A 23915-nucleotide genomic window follows, 5' to 3' on the forward strand; every position below is an offset into this window, starting at 1 on the left:
CTTTCCGAAATGTCAGCCGTCTCGTCAATTGGCTGATTGGTGTACCTGTGTGTAATTCCAGCTTCTGGCCGCTAGATGTCGCTCACTACTCAGCCTCAGTCAGAGCACGCGCTTTGCTAAAGTACACATGCACATATTGCAGCGCGTTCACGAGAGCTATCCTGACCAACTTCCAGGGCAACAGACAGTGGGGAAGTTTGGAGAGCGAAACTCAGACTTCGTAAAGTTGAGAAGCTACGAAACATAAAACTGAGACAGGCCGAAGCCAGGCAGCCACTATGGACGACTTAGGTGAGTTATGAAGATGTTTGTGAAACGCTCCGTTTCCCCACAGCCGTCTGAGCAGCGCGTCGCAGGGTGGAGGACTTAACGTGACGACGAGCTTTTATGTTGAAAAGACAGTTACTGGGTCACCTTGCTCTGCAAAATACTGCCTAGTTTCTGTGTTAAATGTTGCAGTGCAGAATGGCTGCGTGAATATTTGCCTAGTTTGACCAACTTTGATTTATAAAAGCCTCGTAGTAACTTAGCGGCTGTGCATCGTTAGCCTTTACCACCCCCTTTTTACCCCCCCCCCCCCCCTCTCTGGAGCAGTAACGTTCATGTGTTTGATAATTAGACGCGGTCGTGCACATTTAAACAAACTAATTTTTTGTTGAATACGTGTGCCAGAGGGAGGAGATATTTGCCTGACATTTTGACACCGAGCTTCAACATTACCTCCTCAACTTTTGCCCGCAGGCTATTCATTCCAGCTTTGAAGTGGTGGAGTCAACAGGCCTCCCCATTTAGACTGCTCGGTGCAGCACAATGTGAGCTCAACCCGGGCTTGGCTGGCTTATAATGTATCTCCTGTCTGAGGGAACAGAAGTGCTAGTAATACGTAATTAGTGACGGTACAATATACTTCGTTGTCCTGTTGGGAAATGGAATTAAACGGAAATCCTTGATACATAAGAAAAAGATGTGATTAGGACAATAGAAACACATGGAATTGGACTGTATGTAAAATCGAAACTGTGATAGTGGAAACCATGCCTTTTTGAATTTAAAGGAGATAGAAAAAACACTTTAAATAACCCTCAGATCATATTTACTATGTCAAAGGTACTGTCAACACTTTCTCCAGGAGGTGAAGCAGTATCATATTATTGTTGGTAGTCCCCTGACCCTGTGCTGTTATCCTGTTGTTTTTTGCTACAGGGCAGGTTTTATATATTAGATTGTTCTAGCTGGGCCGAGACTCACTGACTGAGTTGTTATTACTACACAATAGTCGGGTTTTTATAATAGGAGATGACCTCTGATCATGTTTGGTTATGTGACAAAATTGCCGTTTGAATAGATACATGTTGTGGTAAAGAGCTAGATTAACTAACAAGTGGAAGTGTTCACGTTACATTACCTATTGCTGATATTCAGGTCAATTTGCTATGATTTCCAATGTGATTTTTAATGGCATTGTCATCTACTGAGAACTGTGACTTGGGGCTGTGAATAACTCACTAGTTTTCGTTATTCATTAACATGTTGGATTATTTGCTCGACAAACGTTTAGTCTGCAAAATAAATGTGAAAATATAAAATAATTACATTCAAACATTGTGAACCCACAAAAGGACATTTTCTAATAGCTTGGTTAAAAGCGACGCGTCCCTCGTCACGTACTTTGCGGCGCCGAGCTGTTCGTTAACATGACAAATGGTTAAATACTCAAAAGATATTTAACTCACAGACACAGTGACGCTGTATATTTTGCCCTATATCCAATACCAGCATTGACGATATGTGTAGCTCCGTGCCGTCTATCAGCTACATCTGTTTTTTGTGCCTCACTTACCAGTTACCTCTTTGGTTCATTGGCTCTTGACCTTTGGCATTGAACCTCTGAACTTCTAATTCTGGTTGTTTTACATTTGACCAGCTGGTCAGTTTGCTATATTTACTTTGCTAATTCAGAATAAGCCACATCTTAAGCCTCTCGTAGGTACAGTGCATCCGGAAAGTATTCACAGCGCTTCACTTTTTCCACATTTTGTTATGTTACAGCCTTATTCCAAAATGGATTAAATTCATTATTTTCCTCAACATTCTACACACAACAACCCATAATGACAAAGTGAAAACTGTGTTTTGCAAATTTTTGCAAATCTGTTAAAAATAAAGAACGAAAACATAACATGTACATAAGTATTCACAGCCTTTGCCATGACACTCAACATGTAGCTCAGGTGCATCCTGTTGCCACTGATCATCCTTGAGATGTTTGATTGGAGGCCACCTGTGCTAAATTCAGTTGATTGGACATGATTGAGAAAGGCACACACCTGTCTATATAAGGTATCATAGTTGACAGTGCATATCAGAGCATAAACCAAGCCATGAAGTTCAAGGAATTATCTATAGACCTCCGAGACAGAATTGTATCGAGGCACAGATCTGGCGAAGGGTACGGAAAGATTTCTGCAGCATTGAAAGTCCCATTGAGCACAGTGGCCTCCATCATCCGGAAATGGAAGAAGTTTGGAACCACCAGGACTCTTCCTAGAGTTGGCCGCCCAGCCAGACTGAGCGATCGGGGGAGAAGGGCCTTGGTCAGGGAGGTGACCAGGAACCCGATGGTCACTCTGACAGAGCTCCAGCGTTGTTCTATGAAGAGAGGAGAACCTTCCAGAAGGACAACCATCTCTGCAGCACTCCACAAATCAGGCCTGTTTGGTAGAGTGGCCAGACGGAAGCCACTCCTCAGTAAAAAGCACATGACAGCCCACCTAGAGTTTGCAAAAAAGCACCTGAAGGACTCTCAGACCATGAGAAACAAAATTCTCTGGTCTGATGAAACAAAGATTGAACTCTTTGGCCTGAATGCCAAGCGTCATGTCTGGAGGAAACCAGGCACTGCTCATCACCTGGCCAATACCATCCCTACAGTGAAGCACGGTGGTGGCAGCATCATGCTGTGGGGATGTTTTTCAGCGGGAGGAACTGGGAGACTAGTCAGGATTGAGGGAACGATGAATGCAGCAATGTACAGAGACATCCTCGATGAAAACATGCTCCAAAGCGCTCTGGACCTCAGACTGGGGCGACGGTTCATCTTCCAACAGGACAACGAAGCACACAGCCCAGATAACAAAGGAGTGGCTTCGGGACAACTCTGTGAAGGTCCTGGAGTGGCCCAGCCAGAGCCCTGACTTGAACCCGATTGAACATCTCTGGAGAGATCTGAAAATGGCTGTGCACTGACGCTCCCCATCCAACCTGATGGAACTTGAGAGGTTCTGCAAAGAAGAATGGGAGAAACTGCCCAGAAATAGGTGTGCCACGCTTGTGGAATCATACCCAAGAAGACTTGAGGCTGTAATTGCTGCCAAAGGTGCGTCAACAAAGTATTGAGCAAAGGCTGTGAATACTTATGTACCCGGTACATGTTATGTTTTCGTTCTTTATTTTTAATAAATGTGCAAAAATTAGCAAAAAACAGTTTTCACTTTGTCATTATGGGTTGTTGTGTGTAGAATGTTGAGGAAAATAATGAATTTAATCCATTTTGGAATAAGGCTGTAACATAACAAAATGTGGAAAAAATGAAGCGCTGTGAATACTTTCCGGATGCACTGTAGCTGTAGCAAAGTTCCCATTGTACTGATCTCCCCAAATTGGAGAGTCGATGTGCCACATTTTGAGTTTGGCCGATCTGAGAATACCTCCAGGGCACATTCGATGCTCTAGCTCCCAATGGCCACTGAAAGAGCCGATTGTTGGCTGAGAGGGAGCCTCGTACTCACTGAAGCAGCGTGAACAGCAAGCTGATGGAGGCGGCGAGGCTACTGAGGAATGTCAAACATCACTCTGTGTCGGGGTCCAAGGCCAAATACTCTCTGGGTCATGACTCACCTCCTAGCACTACTCTCAGCCCTGTGTATGCTGTCACCAGAGGGAGGGCTGTCAGTTTCAGTCAGTCCTTAAAATGGGCCCTGGAGTGATTACACTTATAGATTGTCGAAAACTTCTTGAGATTTGAGGTCTTTGGTCTGGTTGCCTGAAGTTGTCCAATTTTAGGATTGAAACTTTTATATCCACCCATAGGATTAAAAATGATTAGTCCACTCTTAGGATTTAAACTTTTGTGTGGTAAACGCCTCCCATTTCCTCCCTAAATATGCAACAACGAACCACGTTAAATGTTTGTATATCCTTAATGTCTGGTTTTCTGTACTTTCAGTGAACACCCCCCCACCGCGCTAACAAGCCCCCATGGGTCCTCGTCTTGAGGCTCATTGGTGACTGACGGGTCGACATGGAGCTGTTAGGAAACCTGATCACACTCCACTCTACCCGTCGTTTTTCTTTCTGAGTATATTGATCTGCTCACATTGCTTAACAATCGAGGAAGGGAATTCCCTCAGCATAGTGCGAGCCCGATGGCAGTCTATTCCTCTGAGTCAGAGTTTTCCACAAGTCGTCTCTGATTAGTCTTTTGCAGTCCAGCCCAGGTTGCAGCCAGGCCTTGCCTCACTGTTGTCACTGATGTGTCCCAGAAGACGAGTCCTCACCCAGATGTGACCCTTAGACCACATATGACAGACTGTCCTGTGGCTCGTCCTGCTCCTGGGTTTCATGTTTGCGTGGCATGAAGCTCGGCGCCGCTCTCTGTGAATTCCTCAGGATTGTGTGACATTCAGGCAGACTGACCTCACTGTACTGTGGAGGCCATGCTCCATGTCTGCAGGTTGACAGGGTAGCAATTGGATTAACACATTATGCTGGAGGGGCATTGCTAAAGTGAGAATAACACTTTAGCACGATTGAGTCAGGCTTGCTAACTTTGTAACGCTAACATGCGGAAATCCTCATTTTTACTGTATGTGAGTACGGTCATGTGCACTGTTGAAGACAAACATGCCATAATCTGTATTTACTTAACTTTACTCGTGGAAACAGATAGTGTGCATTAGCCTACCAATGTACAAACATAGTTTTAATCCTGTAACCCCCTGAGAAGAAACACAGGTCCTATTTACTGTTTAGATGCAGACAGGCTTCAACAGAAACGGCACATAAATCTACGGGAGGTGGCTATGTGGGCCTAAACACACACAGCAGTCTTGTTCTATTTACTGTATTGGTATCAGTTGATCACCTTGCAGAGGAAGCCCTTATTCTTCAGACAGAAGTAAAAGTTGGCTGTTGGAGAAGCAGCGTGGTCTTAAATGTTTACAGCGCTTGCACAGCATACCAACAGATCTCAGAAGGTCTTATGCGCTCTCTGTGTCCTGGTGTGTCGGCAGCACAGAGTTAGTGTTACCAGACAAGCTTTCATCACCCCATGAGGGCTGCAAGGTTAGCGCATACCGGCCCTAACCAGTGGGCCCGCATGCTCAGCTAGAGGGAAGCTCCTGGCTGTAAATCAGTCTTGTTGCTGAGCTCCACACCCATCCTGTTCTGGGTCTGGGGAAGCTGCATGGCTGACCTCATCGCTTAGGCAACATACCCTGCCCCACATCCTGAGGAAACGGAGGAGAAAAACAATGAGCAGAGGCGATCCCGAAGGCCAGCAAACTCTTGTGCGGTGGGCATCTGTGGGCCCCCCAGTGTGTGATCTGGTCAGAACAGCGTTTTCCCTATTTAATGCTGACTTAGCAGCGACCCTACTCTTTTCCTCCTCTTGTCCTGCTGTTTCCAGGCTTTCCCTGTTCCCTGGCCTTGTAACTTGACTCGGTGCTGATTAGTTTCCCGACAGGTACGGGTAATGCAGTAGGAATCTGAGTCCCTGCTGGTTTTTTCTAGCATTACTGGAGCTGGGGACACGGAGGGGCATGTTCCATGACAAAGGAGCTTCGTGTCTGTGAGCAGGGCCGGATATCTCACTTCTGTTTTACAAATACAAAAATCCTTTTAATATTATTCCATTAAACTCCACTTTTCTCCTCATGTTTTGCTAATACGATTGGTATTAAACGTCAATGCTTTATTGATAACTGAGACGTGTTTGCAACACAAAGTATTGATAAAATATGTCAAGTAACGAAATGCTTGCTCATCATGTTGGTATCAGAATAACTAAGTTAACTAACACAGGGATCTAATCGCCTTTAGTTTAGAAACATTTAAAACGATACTCTGTTGACATTCATTGATAAATCAGAAGAATAATCAGCATTTATTTTCATAACTGATTAACCGTTTCAGTAATTAAAAAAATAATAATACAAACCTCTAGTGCCAGCATCACAAATATGAATGTTTGCCTGTTTTTTTCGTTTTCCAGGATATTAAACGTCATATCTTTTGGCTTTTTGTATTGAGCTTTTTAAAAAACTATTTTCTGAGATGTTAGGCACCGAATACAGTCAAGAAAATAATCATCAGATTGGTCCACTGACTAAATCCATCAGGATTTAACTGAAGGTTGTTTAATGTTCTGCTCTGCTATAGGAAGGCTACTAGTTTGGAGCACAGCTTGGTGTTTCTTTGAGGTTCCCAATCGACCCAATTACTCTCGTATGGCCCAAAAGCCGACTCGGCGTCACTGGCATACGGCCCCCAAACATGCATGGGTATGAATGTGTGTCCCCAGTGACTGGGTGTCAGTCTTCAGACTTTCCCCTGTCATCTGATTTACTGGTCTGTGGGGAAGTGCTTTTATTTTGGTCCAGCGTTCTCTCAAGGGGCGTGTCATCTTTCGGATATGGGGCTGCTTGGCAGTGTATTTTTGGGTATGTTTATTTTGAAGTATGTTTATTTTGAAGTAATCACCCTAAGATGCTTCTGTCTTTCGGAGGGTATGCTATTGCACTCATTCATCCTTTGTGTGTGTGTGTGTGTGTCGAACACAAACCGGTGGCCAGCTGTAAGGCAGAACATTTGTTTGAATATTTCTCTTTTGGTTCATCATTTAATATGTTTACTGCTGGTCAATATTCTCTCTTTCACTCACATTCCCTCTGTTTGTCCGTTCCTGGTTTCTACCCAGCCTCCCCTGCCTGTCTCACTGGCATCTCCCTCTCCACCCCCCTCTCCCTGGCCCCCCCCGTCTGTCCTGTTTGATATAAATATCGCGTCGGGTTGGGTTTCGGTATGGGCCTGTGGCCAGTTCTTCTCTTTTGCTCCCTGGCTATAAACAGGTGAGCTGTGGACCCTGGTGGGCTATCACCGTTGCCCACATGTTAATAGAAAAGATTAGACAGCCCTGGTCACCCCGCCCGCCCCCCTGGCTGCCTGCCTGCACTGTACACTTTGCTCCGTGGGAAATGGGTAGTAAAAACATTGACATCTCCCTTATCCTGGAATTCAAAGCATGCTGTAGTTAGTGGAACTGGTCCTGTAATTGTCAACGCATTATTTTCATTTTATGGACTGACAAATGGTGTTTTTGTATTCAAGCACATTCCTCACAGGCTCTGTACCTAAACTACGGACGTTTAGGGAGGAATGTTTGTTCTGCTGGAGTAGATTGTCTCACAAAGCGTAATTGTGTATCCAGGTTGCGAGTTAAACGATGCTTCACGAGGACGAGGGCAACCGTATGTTAGAGCCACCTTCCCCGCGTCCCCGCCCGATTGCTTTCTTTCTCAGAGGCGGACCGAGGAATGTGTGGAATTCCCCGCGCACCTTCGTTCCCATCTGATAAACACTGCAGGACTGTGGCACGGCTTTGGGTGGGTGGATGGGTGGGGGTGGGGAGGGGGTGGTTATATCACAGGCAGGACTGTACATGCACCCACCGCCTCAAGAATGTGTACAGCATCCACATAACTTGAGAGTTGTTTGTTGGACGTAATGAGTGTTAGTTACCACAGTGTGACCACAGATGGTTCCCCTGACAGGGTGAGCCACCGTTATATTGTTGACTGACGTTTGATGAAGTTCATCTTGTGTTATTAGTCCTACTCGTATCCTTTTTGATGACCGCTTTTCCCCTCCAGATCTTGCACAATGGGCTATTGAGTCATGATGCTGTCAGAGCAGAATTGGACTTTGTCCACTGTCTGAAATGGAAAAGATTAGCCGGTTACTTGGCTTCCAGAGCACTATTGCATTCTTAATGCTTCTAACCCTTCATGGACCAAACATGTCTCGACACTGATCACGGCTTGTTGTCTGTCCTCATGCCAAACTCAATGCTGCCCTCCTCAGGGGCAATAAGGGAAGAAAGAAGTCATTAGCATCTTCGATCTTTAATCCTTTTACGACCCGCATTAATATGATAGCCAAGAGATGCATTTAATGGGGTGGTGTGTGTTTATTGCAGACTGCTCAGTGGAAGGCTACAAATAGATATGAGCTGTGAACTATGGATTTCAAAAGTGTACTTTTCTGATGCTAAATTTAAACAGTTCCAGTTCCTTCCTCATGGCCTGTTTTAATCTTTCTTTATCCTGACGTAGAATTAACAGAATCGTCCGTGGTGCATCTTCCATTGTGATTATGGTGCCATCCATATCAGTAATGCAACTAATAATAATGTGTATTATTGTCTCATCTGTGGGTCATTTTACTTTCCTTTTAATGTTGGAGAAAAAAAAGGAAAAATCTGAACGTTTCACAAATTCACGAAGACCAAGCATGACACCCTGAAATCAAGTGTTGTGTTCCATTAATCTAACATCCAAACAAAGTCTCACATACAACAAAGAAAAGCACACAATCCTATACTTAGAACTAAACAGTTTTCGGCATTTTTGCTTCAAACGTTACTCAACAATTAGTTGATTGTTAAAACAGTTGCAGATACATTTTCTATTCAGCTACTGATTGATTAATTGACTAATGTCAGCTCTAATCTAAATCTTCTTTAAATCCCCTTTGTGTAGGACAACTCTGAATGAAGGACTGAAAGCAACACATAGATGACACTCATTTTTTACTCTGACTGTCTGCAAATAAAAACACAATCTAGACTGTCGAGGTGTTGGAACATGCAGTCGCTGTGTTTCCCCACCAAGGAAGGGAAACAGGAATGAGACATTGTAGATGAAACGGTGAATGTAACTGTGATGATGCCCCCTGTTGAGGTCGACTGGAGTTTGAGGGTCTGTGCCTGAGTCACAGATGTACAGTGTCAGCAGGTGGCAGGGGGTATAATGAGTCCACGGGCACTTTAATGGTCTAAGTCTCATAATCTTGGCTCTGTCTACAAGTGTTTTTGGAAGGCTTTCGGCAAGATGGCTGTCCTCTTCGGCAAAGCCCTAACGGACCTCCTCGGAATACATTTCCATAATTAGTTTTTCTTAAAGGCTTTTATTATTTTTGACAGCTTCTAAGGTCTTCTGAGGTACAAGAGCAATGCACCTTTTTGTCCAAAAGCAGCTGTGGTATTTTTCTATGTGGAGGCTTTTGTTTTATGAGTGACAAAGTCAACTTCAGCAAGACCTTGTTCAGCATGTCAGCACCAGGTGCAGATTATTTTGAGCTGGTCATGATATTTCAGCACATTTGCACAGACATGGGCGGCACACTGAGCTTACTGCTTAAAATAGGCGTGTGCTCCCATGTGGTTTATGTCAAACTTCATGACTTAAACATTTAGCTTCTGGGCTGGATCTGCTTTTGGTCTGAAGATTGGTTGCAGAATGGAGCTGAAGTCTGACATGCGAGAGGCTCCAGTTTATCACACTCCCCTTGCACATTCAAGCCTAAAGTCACATGCTTTTGAATGCAATTTAACAGATCGGACATAAGCCTGACGTGTGAAGTTACAATCGTAGTGATCATATTCATTTGTAAGTGCAGATTTGAGAGGGAGAATGCACTTAGAGACACACACACACACACACACTGTATAGATAGTGTTTTTATATATGTATTCTTGGATTACAGGCACAGGTTTTTTGTTCCATTATAAGATTTCATTGTGATGGCTTTGTTGTGGGATATGTTCATGTTGACACAGACGAAGGACAAATTTATCGAGTGTATTCCAAGCCAAAGGGAGCCGGGACTTGTTTTTCCAGATATTCTGTTTATATGTTTTTCATGGTCACTTTATTCTGGTGTCTGCAATGTTTACGGGGGAATAGGGAAGCCTTACGAGTATTCAGTGTTGTGCAGTTATACTTGATTTAAGTCTCTGTACCATTCAGCTTTTACTTTGAACAAAAATATTCACTTTTCTGCTTTAAAGAGCTGTGAACTATTTGGAGAAGTCGGATGATTCAGTTCACTGAAAAGATGCCCGCAAGTAACCTTTTTAAAAACAAATTTTAATTTAAAAACATCAAGAATGATCTCAAATGTATTCCGAGTCAGCAAAGGAAATAAAAGTGTTCATACATGAACATATTTAAAATGAAGAGAATATTTTAGAAGCCGGGTTAGCCATCTGACCTTGTGGTCAGATGGACAGTGTTTGACTCGGCTTCTCTTATGCTTGAGTTTAAAACTGCGGTAATTCCTTGAAACAGACCATGCCAAGCCTCTGTATTGTAACAGTATGCAGCGTCTATTCTGGACAGGCTGAGAATGGATGCATTGTGTGACGTAAGAGTCTATTTAGCTCCTGCGTTCCTGTGAACACTCGGCAGGGTAAAACTGTAGCCCCTCAACTCTGAACTGGATTCAGAAACACTTTTTGTTTGTCTGCTTCTTGGTATTTATACTACAGATCCTCATAAAACAGATTAATCAAAGACATGTATAACTAACAGAGGTATACAATACTGTGATGACAGATCAAGTTCATAGACGGGTAGCTCTCATTGTCTGATTGTATTTATAGTGTGGACCGATCAAGAAAAGTATGTTGGGGATTTCAGAGGGATTTTTTATGAAGGCCCAATGGGTTTAGGTATGGCGTTGGGCTCGGTGATATACTGGGCCATGCTGTTTTTGTCACAGGGTTTAACCTTTCTGTTGAATGATCTGCGCTTGAGGAGAAAGCTTTCTCTGGTGATGTGTTGGAATGAGGCTCAGAGACGCTGCCATTGTCTGTCTACAGCCTGACACCACAGTCGGTAGTCGCCTCAGAGCACCGACAACCCAGACAAGAATGAACCGGTCTCCAGCGCAACCATGTTTGCAGGTCGAAACATTTTGTTAAAACAGTTCAGGACTTTGTCTCCGGTGTATTTGCTCCAATAACACAAAGTATTAGAATAATTGTTGTTTAAATGAGAGTAAGAAATAAAGATTGTATTCATGTATGCTGCAACACAAATGCTGAAAACTTGAACTATCAATTCTTTCAGACGCGTTACTGGCGGACCTGGAATCTACTACGTCCCACATCTCAAAGCGACCTGTGTTCTTGCCCGAAGAGACCCCCTACTCCATCCCCAGTGGAGGGCACACCTACCAGGATGTGTCAGTCCCACCTCCAGTCCCTCCTCCACCCTCAGCCGAGGCTCTGAACGGGTCCCAGCTGGATCAGCCGGACTCCCATCACTCCTCTCAGCAGGTATGTGCTGTCGTATGTCACCATGCATACGTCATGAACGAATGTTTCTCCATGAAACCATTGAGCAAACGGGTTTGTCATAAAGTGCTTAAAAAGCAAAGTACAAGAAAGTGACACGGCACACAATAATTACATTTGTTATCGAAAGATGTAGAAAGACGATTTGTTCAAGTTCCATGTTTGTGTGCTTGTGATCACCTGATATCAAACTCATCAGAAAATAAATATGAGAGGGAAATCAGTCCTGCACAGGTATCTGGGTCCAGATGAATGTCAAATCGAAAGCCAAGTGGAGATTCTGCTCATGTCTTCTCTGTATGTGTCACTGATGTGTCCTCTGCAGTCCTTGGGCTCAGCCCAGAATAACTCATGGTCCAGGGACAGCAGCAGCTCTCCGTTGTCTCACATCGAAGAGGACCATGTCTACAGGTATCCTGTCACACGGTTGAAATGTTGCACGTTTCATCGTCATTTTCTTTAACCTGTAGATACTATTAGCGGTTGTCCCTGTCTGTCTCCTCTTCAGTTTTCCAAACAAACAGAAGCCAGTAGACACGTCAACAGCAGCCATGACCTCTGCCATGGGCAGTAACCTCTCCGAGCTCGACCGACTGCTGCTGGAACTCAACGCAGTGCAACAGAGCTCCCCTTCATTCCCCACCACAGGTACAGTCAAAGCCCTCAGCTCTATCAGTTCTGTTTGTGGTGAGCATATTTAGTTGTACATTACATTACATGTCATTTAGCAGACGCCTTTATCCAAAGCGACTTAATAAGTGCATTCAACCACATAACAACAAGAATCAAGAAAGTAACATTTCTTCAAGAACGCCAAACTACAAAAGTACCATAAGTAATACCATAAGTAAGTGCCATTCAAGTGCCACTGAAGGCCTAATCTGTTTTTATTCAAGGTATAGTCGGAAAAGATGTGTTTTTAGTTTCTAGTGGAAGATGTAGAGACTTTTCGCTGTCTTGATGTCAGTGGGGTGGAGCTCGTTCCACCAATGAGGAGCCAGGAGAGCAAACAGTCTGGATTGTCTCGAGTAATTAGCTCGGAGTCACAAGTCGATTGGTTGTTGCCGAGCAGAGTGAACGTGCTGTAAGGCTCGACCGTGTGTGTCCACAGAGGAGGCAGCTCCACCGTTGCCATCCTGCAGCATCACCCACTACGAGAACGGCAGCTCCCCTGACATCATGGGGAGCCCTCCCCCTCAGGAGAAACCCAAGAGGAACGGAACAAGACTGGAAGAGGCCCGACCCACCGTGGAGAGTCTGCTGGATGAGCTGGAGGGTTCAGTGCCTTCACCCAGGTGCTTTATATCCGAGTCCCGCTGCCACACTTGAAGGCGGGGTGAAAAGCACGAGATCAGCAGATGCCTTGAGTTGAGGTTTTATAATCTGTATTGGCAGAGAAATAGCTTGAACAGTGAATCCCATCAGTCGAGCCACGACACCCCCGTTGCAATAGGCCACATTCTCCGATAGTGAACTGCTACTCTATCAATCAGAGCTCCCCAAGACGGATGGCATCGCAATCTGAAATAGCCAATTTATGTTTACGATCATATTAACGTTCAAATGGTAGTTTATATACGACAGTATTTTGAACGGGCTGCATTCGGTTATGTTGTGGAAATGCTTTGAACACATCTTTAAGTCCCGTCACATGGTCGCACACGCAGCTAGGATGACTTTACGTCACGTTGCTTTCTTCCCAACTAGTTTCAATTGGTTGAATAATGTTAACTTGATTACCAGCTTGCTACCTTGTTCTTGCGGTTGTGTTTGCATTAATCTATGATCCATCTGTCATGAAATAGAGGATTTCCTAGACCAGTTATAGCCATAGACTGAGTGTCTTTATGAATTAGACTTCCACACAGAGGAACGTATGAAGTGATCCCAGTCTGGACACAGTGGGAAGACTGTGCTGGGCCATTGTCCTCGGTCTCCCTTTAGTTTCGTCTTCTACAATACTAATACATATGGCAGTTTCGACATATTGGCAGACCTATTCTCAATTAAAACTATTTATCTAGGTTTACTGTTAGTTTTGTCCTGCCGATGCTTTAGGATCAGGAACACAGAATGACCGACCGTACTTCCTCAGAACGTACATGAATGCCAGCAGTTGGCTGTTTGTAAAGCTTCAATGTTTGCACGTAATAACAAATCATATTATAATTTGTATTTTCCAGCTCCTCTGCTCGCCACGGCGATTTGGACACACCCTCTCAGCAGCAAGCGAGAATTTCCGCTTCCTGTGCCACAAGAGAGCTCGACGAGCTGATGGCCTCTTTGTCTGACTTCAAGGTACAGACCCGCATGAGTGACGTCTGGAAAGGCTTCAACAAACACACATTTCTATTCATTTCGCTGTCCTCTTCCTCTTATCTTGCTTATGCTTCTATGTCCTTCAGCCCAGTTCTTTGGGCTGTCTGCTAGACCCAGCAGAAGCATCTTCCAGCTTTCCTCATCCTCCAGCCTCTTCCTCCATCAGCCCAGTGGCTTCTCCTTTCCCCAGTCTGTCCCAAGTTCCTCTCTGTGCCTCTCCTCTGTTCTCTTTGCCTGCTGGTCTCGAGCTGCACATAGACGAGGATGGAGGAGACGGCGGCATGTCAACGCCCCATTCAAACTGTCTCTGTCCACACAGTCCTATATCCTCACTTTCTGCAGCCAGTGACTTAGACCAGGACATAGACGTCTCTGCCACCATGCTGTCATCCCAAACGAGGGCTCTGCTTGTCCTTTCTCATGCTGCTTCCTCGAACTCCACCCTTATGAGTAATAGCCCAAGTCCTTCGAATATTGCCACCACCCCCTCCCTCACGTCAGTTAACACGGTCCTGGACCACAGGTCCTCCAAGTCCTCTAGTCCATCTGTAGAGCGAGATTCACCCTCAAATACTGTTGGTAAATTCCCTTGTGCTCCTGAGACTATGAGCAAAGGATCTGCTTCTTTTCAAGACCTTGTTTTGAATTTCTCTACTCCACCTCCTTTTAAAAACCTTACCCCACCTCTCTCTGCTCCAAAGACTCCTTCACCCATCCCTGCCGTTCTGTCTATATCTCCACATTCTGCGCATGTTTCGTTAAAAACAGCCTCGCCATCACCGGTCTGTCCATTGCTGGCCGCCTCTCCGCTGGCCTTCACTAGCACCAGCAGACAGTCGGCACCCGCACCCCAGAGAGACAGCCCCTTCACCGCACAGCAGCCCCCCATGGGGGAGCCCTCCTTGGAGGAGGCACTAGACAAGCTGCTCGCGATGAGTTTTGCACAGAATCCCTCCGCAGCACATCTGGAGGAACTGAAGGTGGAGTCGGAGTGTTTCGGCAGAGGAATGCAGGAGATGCACGAGGAGCTCATCCTGCCTCTGGACAGAAACAGTATGCAGCCGGACACTTTCACCAGCGCCACCAACACCATCACCGACGACTCGATGGACGGAGGGACTGATGGGAATGGAGATCTGGACTGGGCTGATGAGGAGCTGTCAATGTCCTTCCATGATGGACTGGATGGCACCATGTCGTCTTACACCGAGAGGCCGTACACGGATGGCAGCATGACCCCGCTGACAGAGGCCAGCTGGATGGATGAGTCCATGACGCCATCCTCATGCCCCGGGACCCCTGATGTTTCCCTGGACCTGCCCCTGCTGCCGACTCCCACTATAGACCGACTCTCTGCTTCCGGACATGTATGCATCTCCCCTCTTGCTTGACACAACATGGGCTTGTTTTGCTCACATTGTTTTGCTCTTGCTCCAGAGACCGATGCTTCCACACTAGATAGCCTCTGCTTGGAGGGTTTCTCATATTTATTTATGAAAAATTAAAACGTGATACCAAATATTTATCTGGTAGTTTGCTCACTAGTATATTTTTCGCACTTTAACATTTTAAGACTGATTAAACAGGGATGTTTTGTGAGCATTCAATACCATCTCTCAAATCTTCTTCAGCACGATCAAGTGCGGCTGAAAGAATTAGTCAAATAATTGATTAATGAACAGTATGAAAGGTTTTCTGCTTTTCTGTATTTTATTTTAATATAAAATATTTTTGGAATGTAGATCATTAGTCACATACAACTAAGCAGGCTTTCTGTATTTACTTTATTGCTGTTGTTTTCTTTACCTTTTATAGATGGCATCATTAATTGACAATAATTTAAAAAAAGAATCTGCAAAAATAAAGATAAAAAAGTATTTTTTTTAAATGCATCATCAGACAGAAGCTAGTGGAATAGAAGGTATCTTAAAATAGAGATGCTCTTTATAATCAAGAGATTTTGCTTTGATTGGCAGTACCATTCTGAGCATGGCACATATAATCTTCCTCACCTGTTGCACCAGTGTTGTGTGAAGGACCCTAATGCCATGTGCGCTGTGAAGTCGGTGTGCTTGTTGAGAGACTAGGAAGGCTGTGAGGAAAATTCATGGGTAGGGTTTTAAAAATGTTCACGGCACCTGATGTATAAGCATGCAAGAAGTGCATGACGTGTGACTCCGAGCCCACTGACCACAGCATCCTGGCCTGTCATGGATTTTTTTTTTCAAATCGGAAACTGTGTGACTCACCTGCTGCCTCCGAGCTCTGCTGCAACTGCTTCAGCTGGGTTATGTTTGGTGTGGACGTTTGATGAGATGCTCACCATTCCCTCTTAGATAAAATCAGTGATTAGGCGGACTAAGGAGACTCCTAACGTGCACCCCATGTTCCGAGATGGTCTCCTGCGCAGAAAGATGGGACCCGTCCTTGTAAACAAGAACACTTCTCAGGACCGCCTCATAGAGGAGCTTCAGGGCAAGTTTGGGATCGGCCGCTCAGAGCGGCGGCGTAAACAGCCCGACGATTGGCTGACCGAGGGTGTCATCGTCACATGCAAACCCCAGCGTTTCCGTCCCGATGGGGCCGGCAGTGAGGTCGACAAGGTTGGCTTCAGTGTGCTCAACAGTTTTCCCAAATATTTATATTCCCAATTAATTCACCTTTTAGTTTTCTACACACTTTGCTCTCTGTGTTCCTTCCCTTCTCTCTGTTTCTCTCTCCTCTTTGTTCAGATCATATTTTCCACAGAGTCGCCTGTCCCTGAGAGGAAGGTGCTCCCGCCTCTCTCTCCCCCCGCCCTTCGTCGCCTTCCTGTTATAGAGGAACTTAAGCGACTACTCCCAGTGCAGCACCCCCCTATCCCTACACCGCCACCTCTCCCTCCCCCTCCCCCTCCACGACTTCCCCACATCCAGCAACGAGTTCTCCCTGCAGATCGGCAGATTTTAAAAGCCACGCCACCACCATCCCCAATTCAGGAGTCTCCTGTCCCCAAACCAGAGCCTGTTCTTAAAATGCCAAACCGCCCTCCACCAGTGGAGCCAGTGATACCACCAAAAGTCCTGGTGTCAGTAGGCTGCCAAACAGAGTATGACCCAATCTTCCCTCCAATGCAGGCATGAACCCCTGTCTCTTATCCCTTCTTGTGTTTCACAGCTTTACATGTTTTAATCTTTGTAACGTAAAAACTTAATTTGGTGAAATGTGTTTTATCGAGCACATCTTGAGCATAAAATTGATTATCTAATTAAATCATTTCAGATTATGGCCCAAGGGAAGGCCGGCGTTCCTGGTGGGGCGCCGACACAGGTCAACAAGCTGGACAACATGCTCGGCAGCCTGCAGTCTGACCTCAACAAACTGGGTGTGCAGACGGTAGCTAAAGGAGTTTGCGGAGCCTGTTGTAAGCCAATCGTGGGACAGGTGAGATCCTTTTTGTAAATGATAATACGTCGGGAATGTAAATGTATTATAAGTTGACAATGTTCTTCATGTACAATCCACTTCTCTAGGTGGTGACTGCTATGGGCCGCACGTGGCACCCTGAACACTTTGTGTGCACGCACTGTCAGGAGGAGATCGGCTCCAGGAACTTCTTTGAGCGGGAAGGACAACCGTACTGTGAGACCGATTACCACAACTTGTTCTCCCCGCGGTGCCACTACTGCAACGGGCCCATCCTGGATGTAAGTGACTGCTGTTTGCACGTGTGGTCATATCTGTTGTAGATTACAGTCCGCCAGTAACACATGTTGCCATGTCTGTTTAGAAAGTTGTGACGGCGCTGGATAGAACATGGCATCCTGAACACTTCTTCTGCGCTCAGTGTGGATCTTTCTTTGGCCCAGAAGGTATTGTGATGTATTGAATTATCACTTTATCTTTTATATCTACAGTCCAGCACAAACAATAGTTTCCATTTGCATTTCAGTTGTAATTGAATACAAATCTGTTTGTTATTTTTTTTGAAGGCTTTCATGAAAAGGATGGAAAAGCCTTTTGCAGGAAGGATTACTTTGACATGTTTGCACCAAAATGTGGCGGCTGTGCCAGAGCCATTTTGGAGAACTACATCTCAGCGCTGAGCAGCCTTTGGCATCCGGAGTGTTTTGTCTGCAGGGTCTGTATCTTGTCTTTTCTGTCATTCAAGTGTTATTTTATGTACCTGAGCAAGGCTGGATGTTGTTAAACAAATGATAGCTCTAGAATAACCGCATCCTCCTCTGCCCTCTCTTGTCTCTGTTAACAGGAGTGCTTCACCCCGTTTGTGAATGGAAGTTTCTTTGAGCATGACGGCCAGCCTTACTGTGAAGTGCACTACCACGAGCACCGTGGCTCCCTCTGCTCCGGCTGTCAGAAGCCCATTACAGGACGCTGTATCACAGCCATGTCCAAGAAGTTTCACCCGGAGCACTTTGTCTGCGCCTTCTGCCTGAAACAACTCAACAAAGGCACCTTCAAAGAACAAAACGACAAACCGTACTGCCACGGCTGCTTTGTCAAGTTGTTCAGTTAGGGAGCAGCTATGGATCGGGGCTAAGATCAGTGTCTAAAGCATCTTTAGCAGAGGCAGGGGATTCATTTTGTGTATCAAAGAGGGCTGTCTGTATTCTGATAGAAGCATTGGAAGTGTGTATGCATTAAGTCTGTGCATGTGGTTGAAGCTGCATACTGTCTCTTGTCCCCTATTTTCAGAATGCCAGCTATGCATTTAGCATTGAGGCTCTTATGCAGTAGGTTTTGAGTTGGTCAGTAGGCCACGGTGTGACGCAAATATACTCCAAAGGTGACATCACAAGGTTTTTTTCAACTCAACACTGATATATACAAAACTATGTTTTTTTTTCTTCTCTTAATCCCAAGAAATGTGTTGGATATTTTCAACAGGCAAAGAGCTGTAATTTTCTCTGTTTTCAAATATTCTAAGTTTTTATCTTGTTAGGTGGTGGTGAAATTTTACTGAACACTGTAGAAATTCATAAACTATTAGGCATGTTTGACATGTTGCTCACTGGTTGAGCGTGTCATTTTAGAAACCATAAAAAAGAAACATAAACGGTTGCAATGGAGGAGGGTACACAGCTTATTCCCCACATGGTGTAAAGAGCCGATGGATGACTCCATATTATCACTGTAGCATTGGCTGGAGATGGGCTGCATCAGCATTTACAAAGATTTTGTATGTGAAAAATCGAGTGTCTTTACCCTTTCAAGAAAACACTTGTGTATAAAGATTATGTGTTGATACCAGAATGTCACAAAGATTATTTTAAACTGAGTGAATCAATTTTACAGTTTCCAAAATGAGTGACAAACCACACCTTTTTTTTATTTTTATGTTTCTCCAAAGGCAAACTATGCATGGATGAATATTTTCACAGTGCTTGTCAATGACAAAGTTCCGTATGTAGTCATCCACCGGTAGCTGCGGTATTCACTCTTGGTCACAGACGTTTGAACAAACTTTACGTATTTGTGCTGCCAAATCATTCCTTGTATTTTCACAGAAGAAAAGAGAAAACCACCTGAAATCATATTTGTTTCTCTTACAGTGAAGTGGCATCACACAACGATACTGGGAGTATATTGTGCATCTCTTAAACTACCATTAGTGTTTCTCGGTACATCCTGACAGGTTTTTTGTAAATATCAAATGCAGCTACAATAGAAGCAAAACGCTGGCATGCTTAGCATGTACATGTGTTTAATAACCACTCATTCAAAGAAGATGGCTGGTGAGGAGGCATAGCAAAGATGTTGTTATATGGTGGGTGTCATTACTGTATTGAGAAGCTGATGCATGTTCACTATTTTGAAATGAGAAAATGTGCCTGTGATATTCCAATGACTGCAACTGTGGATTAACAACTTTGTACTTCAGCATAAGTGTGTTTTTCTGATGTAAAAGGATGTCTGTGCCTTTGTATCAGTACCATGTCTAATAACACTGGCAAATTCAACAAAAATACTGATAACAGGTCAATAGGCCGCAGTTATGTTTTCATGTATGAGTCCACTGAAAAATGATGGCTGTAAAAGTGAGAACCTGGTGGTCAGTTGATGACTCGGCGTCTGAGTAGCATCTACTGGATGACCACCGGGTTGGGTCTCGACATGGGATCATGACATGCAGCAGATATATCGGGTCTTTTTCAGGGAATTCTAGAGCCTTAAATCTTTTCTCACTCTATTTAAGATATCATGTAACAGTTGTCTTTTCAAATCAATTGAGTAGAGTGTTATTTAACCAAAGCTATACCTTTTTTTTTAGTTGTTTGTGTCTCTTCATCTTTTTGTTCCCTACACTCTGAATGTCGGTCCTAATGAATAGTGATATTCCTCGCATCTAGTTTGATTAAGCAAATAAATTCAGTTTTGTTATTAAATAGTATAGTGCTTCATTTGTGATATTTTTTCATTTGATGCATACATTTGACACTTGCACTCAAGGAAACACCAAGTATCACAAACATGAGTCCAACTGTACAATATCTCCTTAAAGATTACTAAAAAGGTTATTTTGAATACATTAGCAACATGTAGAAAACTACCAAAATATTGAAACTATTTTTTTTCTTTATTTAGACGCTAACCCAGATTATTTTGATTGAGAAAAAATACACTTTATATAACATTAAAAAGGCAGCTCCCGCCCCGTACCAGGGTGTGGGGGTAAAGCAACGCTTTGGTTCGCCAACCGCCAAAAAACGTGAAGAAGAAGAAGAAACAGGAGCCATTAGGTCCTGTGATTGGACACAAGTATCACGTGGTTGGGTTCGTCATACCAGGGAGAATGACATGTTTATTTTTGCTAACATTTCAGGTAAGTCAAGCTAATTTTTTAATTGTAGTAAATATTGTGTTAATGTTAATTGTCTACAGTTCGGAATGTGTATTTGTACAAGTTTAAGAAATGTTTTCGGTCTTGCTGACGTCAGACTGTGCCGGTAGCCGTGCCTCAAGTATACCAAACTCATTAAATACATTTAACCAACATGCAACTAACGTTACGTGTCCTTGTTGTAACGTTTTGAGTTTAACTTTGTTTTCAATGAATGACTTTGTTTGTCAATTGTATTTAATGAATTAAAGAATCTGTCCTGGCGGTTTAATTAAAGCTTTTAGTTCAGTTGTAAAGCAGCGCCCTTTAGTAAGTAGGGTTAGTTATAAATCATGTAGGGTCACGTGTTGTCAATGGGTTTCACACTGATGGTAAAACCAGTGTGGCCTCCAGCACTGGTGCCCCTATCCAGGAGTTCCTCATCACTTAAAAGGTCATGCCAAATCCCTCAGGTGTATTTCTTAAAATGTCAGCCGTGGATTAAATGTTTATTTCAATTGTTATGTAGTTAACCTACACCATTTATATGTATTTCAAGGATCTTAATGCAAAGTGGACTCAACCATTGGCCGTACCGCAATGGCCTCCTACTTTGATGAACACAACTGTGAACCCACCAACCCAGAGGAACAGTATCGTCAGAATGCACTACTTGAATTGGCCAGGTGAGTATCAATAAAGACGCTTCAGACGCCTCGTAATGCTTGACATTGATTACTCGTGTTCAGCGTTGTGATTGACGGTCGGTCTTTGTGTTTAGGTCTTTGATGCAGGGCTTGGACTTAATTGACTCGGCGGCGTTCGACTTGTCCGACTGGGACCAGCGTCTTCCTCCTCCAGCTGCTAAAACCTCTGTGCAGACTCTTACTGTGGTCGTCATTTCTCCAGAGCAAGCTGGTGACAGATTTAGTAGAATTTATTGTTTTACTTTACATCAGTCATATTTCACTGATGTTCAACAAATGTGAATAAATAAATGTATGATGGCAGATGGAGATCTTGCTTTCAGACAGGATCAGAGTAAGAAGGGAGGGATTTAATTGTGCTTCGTTTTTTTATCTTGCAGATAAAGGTCTCAAGTGTCCTGTGTGTTTGCTGGAGTTTGAGGAACAAGAGACAGTTCGAGAAATGCCTTGCAAACATCTTTTCCACTCGGGATGCATACTGCCCTGGCTGGGCAAGGTAAAGCTGACGAGTGTATCATTTAGAATTCAATTCCTCATCAGACATGTTATGGAAAAGTTTGAGTAGTTTCAAAATTCCCTTTGAATCTTTTGTATGTTTTCATTCATAGACCAACTCCTGTCCACTGTGCCGGCTTGAATTGCCAACTGACAATCCAGAGTATGAAGACTTTAAAAAAGACAAGGTGAGTGTAATTATGCGTTGGACGGTCCAAATTGAGCCTCATCTTCGAGCTGTGCTTTCAGTATCGCATCAGTCCCCGGCTGAATATTGTGTTCTGTCCTGTAGGAGAGAAGAAAACAGAGGGAGCACAGGCTGGAAGACCTACATGGAAGCATGTACACATGACTGAACTGTGCTGTGGTGCACGTGTGCGGCACAGTAACATTTTATAGAAAATGATCCGAAAAGTTTTCAGGAAATGCATAATACTGCATTCATGCCATTTCGTGCAGAATTTAATTTAAAGCATGCAGCTGGGGAACAAATCTTGTCTGCCTCATATCTGGAGTTATGAGTCAGAAATAGTACAAATTTAATTAATATCTACCATTGGGCAAAAAGAAGAACAAGCGGCAAAGCAACCGTCACTGACAGATCTATCTAAACAGTAGATACGAGTAAAAATAATAAAATATGTACACAATCCTAAAAAAGAAAAGACATTTTTTTTTGGTTTGACCGCTAGGCTAGCAATTGGGGTAACCATCTTGGACTAAAGTGTGGCTGCTCCTGTTCGGGTGACAGACAACATTCCTGCTCTTTCCATTCATTTGACGTGGCATGAATGCAGCATTAGCAACGGGATCATTGAAAATGTTCATATTTCAATTGGATAAATGTTGTTTTCTATGTAGTTAGAATGAAAGTATTTTAAAACTTCTGTTCAGCTGAATTTGTCAAATTAATATGATTTATTTAAACAAAGGAATATATTTCATCGACTCTTTTTGTTTTTCCACTAAAATAATGTATACAATTTGAGAGAATTACATTTTGAAAGTGCACTCCAGCAATGCAATATGAATAGTATACACTTATATTCTGCATTTAATGTCAGACCATCGCGGTCGGGTGAATCCCCACAACTCTCCAGCCCCGCATCACACAGGCTTTCAGTTAATGTCACGTGATGCTTGAGGAGGGAACTCCTTTCTTCTGGCCTCGACCGAGAAACAATTATTAACATAACCAGTTTGGTCCGGATTGGTTTCGATGCTTCTCCATCACATGTAGATTTATACCATTTCTATACGACAGCAATAATCTGGGAAACACCCATGTTTGCTTTTTGTGCACGTGGTGACACACACTATATTGAACCTGCAACCTTGCTGACTCAACTTTGTGTGTGTGTGAGAAGTTTGCCATACTTTCTCATATGCCAAAAGTTGTTTCTTTTTTTGTTTCTCCCAAAGACTTAGCTTAACCATCGTTTATTAGCTTCCGGATAATCCCAATACTATTCCACACTGTCAATATGTACTGTATGACCATGATGTCATCATGTTGCTCTCGGTTTTAAGCAGCAATTTAGTGACAATATTGTTGTTTATAAGGACACAGAGGCAATTTTCACTTTCAAGAACAACCCATGCAAAACCTCTAATTTATCATTTTTATATTGTGTTTGAATATAAATCTCTGAAAAGAAAATACCTAAATGATAGACAAATCATACATATTTACAGAATGTATTAAAGGAAACTAAATCATCGGTGTTGATTTGTTTTAAATATTTTTACTGACTGTTTCCAGGATAAGGCTGAAACTCATCAATTCATACACCTGTTGCATAGTGTGACCTCCATTAAGTAGCATAGCTCAGCTTCAGTTTGAGCAGTGTGGTCATAAGCTATATCTAAATTATAAATATTACTTAGACAGTTTGGTACCGCCTGTTTGTGACTGCACAGACCTTCGTGACACCATGAAGTTTGACAAGTTCTACAAGCATCATATTCACCTCTCGGTTAACTCTTGTGAACAATATTTTCCATAGAGCCTGACATTGCTTCATATTTAACAGGAAATCTATTCTCAAAACTCCAATATGCTTTCCAAGGCTATTTAATCTGAGTGCTGTCAAGAATCACGTTTATCATCATCTCCACCAGGAGGACATACAATCGGTCGTGGCTGTTCATGCTTCAG

The 23915-nt window shown here is 43.6% G+C and overlaps 2 protein-coding genes across 4 annotated transcripts; both read left to right on the forward strand.

The window, feature by feature from the left end:
• Nucleotides 1-183: 183 nt before the first annotated feature.
• On the forward strand, nt 184-20126 carry LOC130196656 (paxillin-like). Of its 3 annotated transcripts, XM_056418950.1 has the most exons (14): nt 184-291; nt 11190-11398; nt 11742-11827; nt 11925-12064; nt 12528-12711; nt 13600-13714; nt 13822-15102; nt 16072-16338; nt 16468-16851; nt 16997-17158; nt 17248-17421; nt 17505-17586; nt 17707-17855; nt 17985-20126. In XM_056418950.1, exons 1-14 carry the CDS (start codon nt 279-281, stop codon nt 18249-18251), a joined length of 3513 nt encoding a protein of 1170 aa, XP_056274925.1. In that variant the 5' UTR covers nt 184-278; the 3' UTR covers nt 18252-20126. The 3 variants fall into 3 exon arrangements, with proteins under 3 accessions (XP_056274925.1, XP_056274924.1, XP_056274926.1); XM_056418949.1 differs by having other exon boundaries at nt 16072-16851; XM_056418951.1 differs by lacking the exons at nt 13822-15102; nt 16072-16338; nt 16468-16851.
• A 354-nt stretch (nt 20127-20480) lies between these two features.
• rnf181 (ring finger protein 181) lies at nt 20481-23478 on the forward strand. Its single transcript, XM_056418937.1, has 6 exons — nt 20481-20558; nt 21115-21241; nt 21337-21473; nt 21643-21758; nt 21871-21945; nt 22050-23478. The coding sequence occupies exons 2-6, from the start codon at nt 21156-21158 to the stop codon at nt 22107-22109; spliced, it is 474 nt and encodes a 157-aa protein (XP_056274912.1). The 5' UTR covers nt 20481-20558; nt 21115-21155; the 3' UTR covers nt 22110-23478.
• Nucleotides 23479-23915: the final 437 nt, after the last annotated feature.

This window comes from Pseudoliparis swirei, chromosome 7, assembly GCF_029220125.1.
Source record: "Pseudoliparis swirei isolate HS2019 ecotype Mariana Trench chromosome 7, NWPU_hadal_v1, whole genome shotgun sequence".
In the NCBI taxonomy this organism is placed as follows: Eukaryota; Metazoa; Chordata; class Actinopteri; order Perciformes; family Liparidae; genus Pseudoliparis; species Pseudoliparis swirei.